Source organism: Rhea pennata, chromosome 16, assembly GCF_028389875.1.
Source record: "Rhea pennata isolate bPtePen1 chromosome 16, bPtePen1.pri, whole genome shotgun sequence".
NCBI lineage: Eukaryota > Metazoa > Chordata > Aves > Rheiformes > Rheidae > Rhea > Rhea pennata.
Window position 1 is genome coordinate 11,827,427 of NC_084678.1, and position 11,428 is coordinate 11,838,854.

An 11,428-nucleotide genomic window follows, 5' to 3' on the forward strand; every position below is an offset into this window, starting at 1 on the left:
GTGGGTTCTGTGTGTATAACTTCCTGTAATTAAAATATGTTTGGAATGGTTTGGTCACTTGCTGTAACATAATTTGGCTGTTGTCATGGCAAGAAATTATCTGTTCCAGTGAATGAAAACAGGACACTCTCTTCATTTCCTCCTTTTTTGTAAATACTTTTCGTTTCAGAACTGTTCCACCTGTGTTTTCCAGATGGCAACCCTGGGTGGGTTTGATCTAAAAGCATAAATTAAGGCAGATTGTTTGTTTGTTTTATATGTAATATTTGTTAAAGTCATTTTACATAAACCTTTACTTGCAGGAAATGTTCACTTATTTTCATGTGCCTAACAGAACAGCTTTTTAAAATTATTGCAAATACTAACTTTAAATCAGTAGCCCTTAGAAGGCTACCTATGTTTGAATCTGTATTTGGAAAACATCCAAATGTTTTGGATGAAAGCTTGAAGAAATGAAAGCTTAGGGCTTCTTTAGAATCAAGGTGACTGTCAGTCAGTCCTACCTCTGCAGGAAGACTAATTTTCTTGATTTTCTAGACTTCTTGCTCACACGTGTCTGAGATCATACCAAGCTGATATTTCTAATAGTAGCGTATTGAGTAGTAATGGAATAAATTTGGTCTACTCACCTGTTTTGTGTGTGAGATTTATTATTCTACCTGACTTATTTAGTATTTATCTCTATAACCATTACTTTTCCCTCACAACTTCTCTGATCACTTGTATTCAGATTCATTCTGTAACCAGTTTGTTACTTGAGCAGACTGTAATCAAAGTATCATACATGTGTCCTTTTATTTATTTAATTCCTGCTACAAATAAATGTACAAATAAACAAACTACAACCTTTCTGAACCTTTGTTTAGAAAACAGAAGAGTAGTAACACAGATAGGATAATCTCATTTTGCAAATTAACAGAAAGTTTTTGGATTTACTTAAAAAACTGGAAAAAGGGAATTTGAGATCTTAGATTAGAAAACATCATATTCAATTTGCTGGATTCAACAGAGATTGAAAATGTGTGCAGTGAAGCCTCTGTGTATTCAACCAAAAAACAAACATGAAATTACATGAAGAGAGTACATATATAATTTAGATTCATTAATGAATGTACTTTGAAATTTTAAAATTGTGTATAGTGTTTAACAAACCAGATGAAGGAGAGTGAGATAGTGAGGCTTGATTAAGGCTCTCTGAATACTATTTTTATGACTTGTTTTTGTCCCCATAGTCATCTTCTAAAAAAAAATTTAAGCTTGACTGTTTAACTGTTTAATCTTTAGACTTTATCATAGTCAGTATAAAGGAATTGATGCTCTCAGGTGTTGTTTCTTGTATGACTGTTACCAAGCTGAAAGACAAATTCTAGAGCAGAGTGGCCTAATGCTTACATTTTATTCAAGTGCATTCATAAATTTAATTAAAAAATAGCTTAGTTTAGTTTCAGTTTTCAGCTATAGGATTCAGAGACTTGAGTGGATCTTGCTTAGACTACTTTCATCTAGTCACTGTATTACTTATGCTAGAAGAATGAAGAACTCCTGAGCAGAAAATACAAAATGGAACCTGAAGAATCTAAAGAAAAAAAAAAATCAGTTAAGAATGTTATTCACAAATAACTGTGTGAAATAAATATGCAATTTCCATAGCCCTTTTGCACAGAATACTTCTGAACTTCTTTTAGAATTTGGTATGCAGATTGATATGTGAGCTACTTGTAAATGTGGTTACCAAAAGCTCACAATTCACTACTGAGATAAGTGTTTATCCTTTCCAGCAGAAAGAATGCGGCTGTTTGGTATGATTGTGCTCAGTGATAAAAACTACTGAGATTTTTCCTCTGGTATTTTAAGTGAGCTGTGGTATTAGATTGTATTAAAAGCAAAGAACTGTAGGAAAAGACAAAGAAAATTGCAAAGTGAAGGGATGGAGAATTCCTTGCAGATTTTAAATGTAGGATTACTTTTAACAAAGATTCATTAATATAAGGATCTTGAAAAATTACTGGGTTTGTCCTTTTTTTTCCTTGAAGTGTGGTGTTCCTTTTCAAGAGGAAGATGTGATTATCCTTAATGGTAATAAAGAAGATGTGGACATACTGAAGAAAAGGATGGAGGACAGAAGACTTAAAAGTAAACTAGAAAAGGTAATATTTTTATATTATTTTTTTAAAATGGAAATAGTTCTTGTCTGTAATGAATCTTCTATTAATTCTCATAGCTTTTTCTGCTAACTTTATATGGACTTCAGGATTTACTCGGTAACCTGCACTGTACTTTGGTGCTAGTTTTAAAAGTAAAACTCACTTGCAGAAAATTGACAGTTCTGTACATGGGGCCTTTTTCAGCATTGCTATTTTTTCTAAACTATTGGCATGATTTGTTCGTATCTGAGATTTATCAGCTGCAGCACCAGAGGACAAGTGTCTTGTTTTGGCTCCGTTGATGCTGCTGATGCTGCTGTTTATATCTCTTTGTCATTTTCCTTTTTCAGCTACATAAGTGCATAAGTCCTGCTATAGTTGGAGCAGGAAATGGAAATTCCTTTTCTTTATGACCATGAGACAAAGCATAAAGATGACACAGCTACCATTGTATCCAGCATAAAAAAATCATTCAAGCTCAAGTGTGTTGTGTGTTCTATGTAATTAAATATAGATAATACACACACGCACACATATGTATGTCTGCAAATGCCTGATAATTCAGATCTTAGACACTAAAAGGTAATTTTTCTTAATAAACCTGTCTGTTATACCAAGAGGTTTTCCATATGCACTTAAGAACACCAGGAGAGCCCGGTCTTCTTTTAGAATAGTAACCCTCCAGCACCACCTTCTGGCTAAGCTTTGCAGTAACGCGATACAAAGATTTGTTTCCACAAGGATTAGCTATACTCTTGGCAGCATGAGTTCTCCTAGTTCATATAGCATATTTAAGATATTTATTTGCATTGAATCTGTGCAGGCTTTCTGAAACTTGTACACTATTCTGTATGTGTACTGAATAAATTTTTGTGATAATAATGCCAGTGGCTGTTTTAATACATCTCTTTTTTCAATATGGCTTTTTATGTGGAATTCTTGCTGCTGCTGGGTGGTTATTCCCCCCCCCCCCCCCATTTGTGTACACATAAACAGGCTTGGAAAATCTGGTCCACAAATGCTTTTAAAAAATCCATATCAACTATTCTATGCACCTTTTTTTTCCCAAGCAACAAGTGGTCTGGTTACTGAAGTATACCCAGGAGGGGGATACTCTATTAGCTAAATAAAATAAAGTAGATATGAGATGCGTGATTATTTTGAAATTTTTATTTTAAAAGGCCTTTATTGTTTACAGGTAACCGTGTACTGTTCAATGTCTTACAGTTTAATGTCATTCCACGTGGGCTCAGAATTTCAGATTAGCTTAATGATAAAAAAGGTGTACAAACCAAAATATCACATTGAGACAGCTTAATTTTGGCCTGTGTGCTTATCCTTAAGGTGCCCTCATGTGTTCCAAGTTTATTATCTTCCCATACAGAAATAATTTCAAAAGTATGGAGCAATATTATGGAAGGAATAGTTCCACTGCATAAAAAACAAAGTAGCAAATGTATTTGATACATTTCCATGGCACAGCTCCAATTTTGGCATTGTATATCTTTTCAGTATATTATTAGGTTTCTGCTTGTATTGTTTCAGAAATCAAAGAAGTGCAAGTCAGCAGAGTCTGCTTCTCAGCAAGATACTAATGAAGGTAATGTCACAGCTACCAATTATGTGTACCCTTCTGAGTCATTAAACAGATTCATGATTTCATTTTTTCTTTCATAGATTTTCCAGGTCCATCAAAGGTTAAGAATGGAAAAGGTTGTATCAATTCTACTTCTAGAGAAAAGAGGCAGATTATATTCACCAAAAGTTCAGGTTAGTGTTTATGCTTTGATCTAACTGTGAAACAAAGTGAACAAATGGTTCTACTTGGAAAAATATTGTAGGAGAGATCTTTTTCTGGCTATTTTAAACCAGAATTTTCTGGAAGTTACCCTATCACTCCCTCTCTTTTTGACCAAAATTTTGTTACAGTACTACAATTTGCATGAAGAACTTCTCAGGCTAGAACTTTACAAATGCATAGCTGTGTTTGGTGCATGATCTTTGTACACGTAAAAACAGGTGTGAGAACATAGCAGAAATTTTCTTTTTGATTCTTCCCTACTGAATTACATAACTTCGTTCTGAAATTGATTAAAGACTGTGAGTTGGAACTTTTGAAGACTTACATTTAACTTTCTTTAATTCCTGAAATCAAATAATTAAAAAACTGTGTGTCACTTTAACCATATTACCATTCCTTTTGCTTTTAATATATTCTTTCAGCTTTAACTTTCTCTTAAAACGGATCTGTGTTTTAATATTTGCAAAATCTACAAAGTTGACTATGCTGAAAGTATACAAGGACTACTTTTTGTCATATTTTCCTTATTCTGCCCCTTTGCCTGTGTCCCATCTGCTATTCTTTGTCCTATACTTTGAATAAATGCTCCATAGAATAGGGAAGGCCTTTTGGATTTCTTTTTGTGGAATACCTAAAATGGCATCTTTGCTCATGTTTACGACTTGCAAATGCTGCAGTATCAGAGAGAACCAATAAAATATTAGACACTTCTCAACACACTTCATTCACATTCACATTTTCTTCCACTGTGAGAAAAGGCAGACTTGTTTGTTTATCATTCCAATATTGTTGTGCATTAAGTTGGTGGGAAAAGAGATTCTAACTGCTGCAGGTCAAGGATTTGGTATGTTTGTTTCACTGACAAGGAAATAGTGTAAGGAGAATTAGTAGTTGCTTCCCTTAAGTACAAGTGAGGATGGACAAAAAAAAATTTATTAGCAGTCCATTTTAGTGAAGTACATTAAAATGTCCCAAGCTAATGACTTTATTTGCAGTCCACCATTTTAGCTACTAATCTGCTGTATGTCACTGTTAGCAGTGGAATGTAACGGCAGGATGTACTGATATATCTACAGTAGTCGTACAGCTCTGGTTAAACTTGGCTGTCTTTTTAGTCCAATGATGGTGTCATCTCTTTAGGTAATTTGTATTACATAATGTGTAGGTGTTGCCAATTCCTACTGATGCTTTCATCCAGGGCAGAAAGAATGGGCACATTTTTGAGGTCAGTCAGAGTTTCATGATGGAATATTGAATTGTGTGTGCTACAAGAACAGAAGAAGACTATATAATTTGTTTGAAGAGTCTAAGAATAGTTAAATGATGAGCTTCAGATAAACTATATAAGAAGCTAAGAGAATTTTCATTAGAAATGTCTTACTTGCTACCTACTGTCAGTTCTTATTTAGGATAGACTTTTAAAAAATATTTAATTCCAGATTATTTTAATTGTTTTTAAGTGCATAGGAACATAGTAATTCTAATAATGTTTGACATATTTTTTCTTATCCAAGGGTGTTACGTGAAGGAAAAATATCCCTTTTGAAATGTCAAGTTGTTGGTTTATGTTTCTGACAGCAGTTGTATTGCTAAACTGGCAGGAGAACAGGAGGAGAGACGGGAAATAGAGAAAAATCCATGGAGTGGGGAGGAAATGGGCAATGGAATGCCTGTAGCATAAGAATTAATTTGTGAACATGGCACCCTAATATTTCTGGACTTCCAGAATACATATTCATTCTTTCTTATTCAGTGTTTGGTAATTCTTTCCAGACAGCTATTAGTGGCGTTAAGAGCAGCATTCTCCAAAGAAAAAAAAAGTTATGATCCATGATGATTTACAATTATACGTGTAGTTCTCATAACTGTGTGCACGAATCAGTTAAATACATTTTCAGATAGGCCTCTCACTAGCTGTTTCCATGTAGTTGTGCCTAAATTATACTAAATGTATAGAGTTTCTACTTTCTTTGCTCAAGAGACATGGTATGCACTTTTTAAAAATACTGTCCTTGTACTTTGGAGAAGATCAAATAGTTGGTAAGAAACAGGGTTTTTTATAGTGGTAAATGAAAACAGCAAGAGAAAGGGCATCAGAAAGAGTAGGATAGACATTTTCCTGTCCCAAATATAAAATGATGGAGACCATTGTTACTGCTTATAAATGAATTTGCAAAGAATAAAGGGAGTAGATAGATTCCCTGGGGATAGAATGTCACAAGTTTAGCTTTTGTCATTTGATAGCTAATTTTCAAACAATAGTTCATGGTGATGGAATACTTTCATATTTCTTTCTTAAAACTAGAGTTAGAGCCATTTCTCACATAGAAGAATAAATGTTGTAAGTACTGAATTACAGTGCAAGGAATTTCCACAAGCAGGAAAGAATTACTCTCTCTCCAATTTTTCTAAATTCATTTTGAGAAAAAGTTCTATAAACTAGGAATGTGTTTTCTTTTCAGTTCAGTTATCAGATATGTTTGTGAGAGTCAGTCTTGAATAAATTTATATACTTCATTTCTGTACACGTTTTTTAAATACTTTGATAAATCAAATTTTAATTTAAATGCTTTGTGAAGTATAGGTTGTTATGCATGCTTCATTTTATTGCTTTTTCTCTAGCAGATAATGGAAGCTCATCTGTACCAGGAAAAGTCAATAAAGGCTCTTCCAGTACTACGAAGAGATCAATTGCAGACAGTGAGGAAAAATCTGAGGCGTACAAATCTATTTTTACATCACACAGCTCAGCAAAACGCTCGAAGGAAGAGTGTTCCAATTGGATTACTCACACAGCATACTGTTTCTGAAACAATGATGTGCCTGATTGTAACATTCATTACTGCTTTCCTTCCCTAAGGCTTTTGCTGTGCAACTCTGATACAGAACCTTTGTTGTAATCTGATGTTATCTGGAATTACTCAGTTTGCAAGTTGTTTATAAACCTGTGAATAGCTAATGAACTTGTGTTAGTTGCAAATTCTACTAAATAAGAAGAAATAATCACCAAAATCCATGTTCTATCAGCAGAGCTCATTTTAAAATGAGGGATTATTTACACAAAATAGATTTTTTTTTCCCTAGGTGGATGCCATCATTCTTAGTCACCCTAGGTAATGTCCTCAGTAGTGGGAAGAAAGGGTAGGAGGATCTGCTTAATGTTCCCTGCTATTGATATTTGCTGAAACTATAATTGAAGTTTTCATTATCGTAGTCCAGAAGCCTAAAATTTTTGATAGTAAGAGCAGCAATAATACTTTGTTTCACTAGCCTCAACAGAACAACACATTTCTTAAAGGTTCTGTAGGTATTTATACCTTTCAAGTAATGTACGTTTTGATAGAATATATGTAAGCATAGCCATCTTGAAAATATTTGTACAATATTTTCATTATATATATTATTGTCTGCTTCTAATAACAGGATATATACTTGTATGTCATTGTATATAAATATAGACCTGTGGTTGTATGGTTATTTTTCCCAAAAAGACTTAGGGATTTTGTTGTTAGCGGTGTTTGTTTTAAAGCTTGAAGTATCAGGTCTAAGTTTCTCTTCTTTTGTTAGAGGCTCATAACAGAGTGGAACAAAAGTGTGACCTTTCTTCCTCTTCTGCTGAAACAGTGAGGTTCTGTGTACATCTCTGAGGAGGAATTTGCCATTCTGACCTGAGCTCAGGGTTTTTAGCTTAAATGAAGAATATGAACATTTGCATAGGGAGAGGGAAAATTATGTCTGGAAACAGAATAGAATGGCAGGCTGATCTGAAGTGGCTTTTTAAGGAGAAAAAATTTTGCATGAGTATCACACGTTTAAGAAACCTATTGGTAGCTGATGGAGGGAGCCCTTTAAGGCTGAAGTTAGCTGTTTTGAACATTTCTCTCCTTCTGCAGGCAACTGAAATGTGCTGCTTTCAGAACATCTGTGGTACACATTGTTTTATTTCCTGGCATAAAATTCTTAACAGCAAACAAATATTTATCTTAATTTCTTGTTATACAAAGATGCAAAGTATGATATGTTTTTGCTATTGTACGAGTTTTGCTTCTGTATTAATGCATATTATCCCTGTGACTTTGATTTCAGTAAAATTTGCAGCTCTCATATGACCATAACACTTCATGTTAAGCTGAACAGATAAACAGATGTTCATTTTGCCAGCTTTAGAACATAATAACTTACTAATTTTAGTCATCATGTATTTTCATAGGCTTTTGAAAAGGCCTTTTTATTTTTAGAATTTTTCAAACACAAAAATATTTTTAAAGTGTTAGTGTTCCCTTGCAGTGATTTTGTGGCTGAGTGATATTGAATCCAGTAATATTTACATGACATGATCGGAGGGGAAACTGGAAACTTCTGACCTTCCTTTCTTCCTCTTTTTAAATTAAAATCTGCTTCTATAATTGTGGTTCAAACTAACCAGAATAGAAGTGCAAAAAAGGAGGCTTTTAAAACCACAGCATGATGTTATGTTGTTACTTTTTTGGTGTGAAAATGATTAATTATCCTCATAATTTATTTTCAAGTGTCCCCCTTTATAATTGGCAATAGTTAATTGGAAATTCAAATGTTGTGTTTATACCTGCGTAGGTGGTCTTCATGGTTCAAGTGCATCAAATGAAACTGCTCAGATTTTATTATTATTTTGATAGGTATAATTAAAAACTGGCTTGTAGAATTTATATGGTGGTAAGCATTTTTGTTTTCCAAAGATGTGAATGTATCTATACATCACATCAAACAGTTTGAGGTTTACTTGAGTTTCCAGGAAGCACTTAGCCACGTTTTATATGCATGTCTAGTAATCAGTTTTGTTCTCTATGTCTTACTTCTTTTTTTCTTTCCTATTATCCTTTATTATTTGTTAGTTACAGATAGTTGAAATTACTGCACTAAAAGATACACAGTGGCAGTCCCTTTATTTGCAATGTAATTCTGTTTTGACAGCACATGTTAAATTCCTATTAGTATTTTATAGGTGTCCATTTTTCTTTTATTTAGATCGGTTATAAATCTTAAGGGGAAATTAATGCTCTTGACTTGGTTATTACTTTGCTAAAGAATATGAGAAAATATAATACACAGTGCTGCTTCCTTTTCCATGATAATGTTAAGTAAAATCCAGTTATCCAGTTTACTCACTTGATAACAGTTTTTCCTGGTCATTGGGGTACTGTCATGACTTTTTTTTTTTTTTAACCTTCTTAGAGCATCTATTAAAATAAGTTCATGATTATTATGATTTTGTTAGTGAACTGATTCTTCATATACACGTAGAGGTTTTTATCTGGAATTGATAGTTTGTGTTATGGCACTTCGTTAGGAAAGCTTTTGTTTGGTAGTTTCGCATCCTGACTTTGTAGATGGATTTCTTAAAATGTTTATGGTTTATAAAAGTGTTGTCAGTGACAGATGAGGTCTTCTCCTTCCCTTTACAAAAAACAGATGTGAAGGAATGTGATATATTGTTGGCATGTGATGCAATTCATTGCCACAATTGGCTTTTGTTATTGTAAAATAGAAGAGCAAAAAACTGACACTTCTGTTGTTGGCAGGCTGGGCTAGGCAGTTGAGACTGGAACGTTGACTTGGCAAGTTTTAATAGATTCAAGCAAATAGTTTGCTTGAGAATGTTTGCTTTGTTGTGGTTTTCTTTTTGTAAGGGAGGGCAATTTAATTTTCTTTTAATGTAGGTGAATTTGAATGTTGGTGAAAGTTGAAGACTACAGAAGTTTTAGAATCTGAAACCTTCTATGTTTCTGAGATGCCACATAAGGCTCTACAGCATTGTGTCCATGTGTCTGTTCACAGAACAGTTAGTTCTGTTTCCATTAAGTTCAAGCCTTGGCCTCTCTTCTGAGGAGTTTAAAAAGGATCCAGCTAATGCCAGTTGTATAATAGTGGGATTTTTTTCTGATGTGGAACCTGCCTACTGGGAACTGGACTGAAATTCAACAGCTTCCTTCACATAACCCAATAATCAGATGCTGGTCATGAAACCTAGCCCAGATATGCACCAGTGAAAAGGGACTGTAAAGCCATATGCTTCATTTTACAGTCCTGCAGATTATCTGTTTGCATCCTTGCACAGCTCTCTGTACTTACAGTATTTGTACCTGTAAAACTGAAAAATTGAGGGTGTCCATACATTAAAACTCCGTGGATGTGAGCCTGATATTGGTTGTCAGTACTGTAGTTTTATTCCCTGATCACAGCAAAACAGACATGCGGTATTTCCTACAACCACACGGGAGATCCTGTGAGAAGCAACAGCTTTCTCCTTGTGCCCTGTGGTGATACATAACAGCATGTGACCTGGTAAGGCTGCGTAGCCTCCAGCCTTGTGGAGCAGCTACGATGCACTGCTGCAGCTGATAAACCAATCTCCAGTAGCCTGTGCCGTGCGGTGGCCTCGAAGATGATTGGAGATACTGACGCTGTGTGGCTTTCCCCTTCTGGGAGAGGAATGAACCTCACAAACCAGACACCAGGAGTCCTGGAGCCCTCTAAGGTGAGTTTGGGGTAGATTTCTCTCTTGTTTCCCACGTATTGCAGTAAGGGTGACCTCTCTCCTTTACTGCCTAGTCCCTCCCAGTATCTCCATTCCTTACACATCTCCTGACTCACCACGTTCCCAGTACCGTCAGCACCTTCCTGAGTCTTTTAACTAGTAGCTGAGCTGCAGGTATGTGCTGATCGGCCAGCTGGCAGGTAGCTGCAGAGCTCAGGAGGCAATATGTCCTTCTATAATAGCATTACTGTTGGAGGTCTTGTTTCTAGCCATTTTTTTTCCACAAATTCCCTAAAAATGTCATATCTTCAAGAATTTTACATCTCTGTGATCTTAGTTGAAATTAGGCAATGGCTTGTAATGTTGCTGAGATAAGTAGGGGTGTAGTGGCGCTGATTTTATTTTATTTTATTTTCAAGCATATGAGAGTTAAATCTTCTAGAGAAGATGAAGCACTCCCAACATCCAGGGGAAAGGCAGAGGTGAAGACGAGGAGCCAATTTCTGTTTTAGAGAGGTTAGAATTTAGCAACATCCTGCTCCTAAAACTGTAGATAGTGAATAAAAAACTTCAAGGGACACAATTCATTCTGTAAGGGTATTTTAGGTTTTATTTCCCACAGCCTTTTCAGTGGTGATCATAGAATTAACTTCTCTCTATTGGGAATAAGGTTCAAGAAGCATACAGTGGGAAAATACATCCTGTTGCTGAAAAGGTTGGGAGATTTTATTGGAAATTCCCAACTTTTCTGCTTCAGTCTCCCATTTTCATGCCATGAGATCATCACATGCCTATCAAATTGATCAAAAAAGCTTAAAGTGTTTTTCCCTTTAAAAAAATGATCTTTGTTAGATTAAAATACTTCTCATTAATGTCCTATTCTTAGCAAAATTGAACAAATACAATTGTCTTCAAGTGTCCTGTCTTGTCTTGCTTGCTTTGCAGCCTAGACGCCAGTTGGTATATTTT

The 11,428-nt window shown here is 34.9% G+C and overlaps 1 protein-coding gene across 2 annotated transcripts in view; it reads left to right on the forward strand.

The window, feature by feature from the left end:
• RTF2 (replication termination factor 2) overlaps window positions 1-10,123 on the forward strand; it is a 32,378-nt gene extending 22,255 nt beyond the window's left edge. Inside the window, exons 6-9 of one of the 2 annotated variants that reach the window (XM_062589105.1) lie at window positions 2,034-2,147; window positions 3,690-3,744; window positions 3,822-3,914; window positions 6,568-10,123. In XM_062589105.1, coding sequence (XP_062445089.1) covers window positions 2,034-2,147; window positions 3,690-3,744; window positions 3,822-3,914; window positions 6,568-6,755 — 450 coding nt within the window. In that variant the 3' untranslated portion in view covers window positions 6,756-10,123. The remainder of the gene's footprint in view (window positions 1-2,033; window positions 2,148-3,689; window positions 3,745-3,821; window positions 3,915-6,567) is intronic. The other variant, XM_062589106.1, reaches the window with a different exon arrangement.
• Window positions 10,124-11,428: the final 1,305 nt, after the last annotated feature.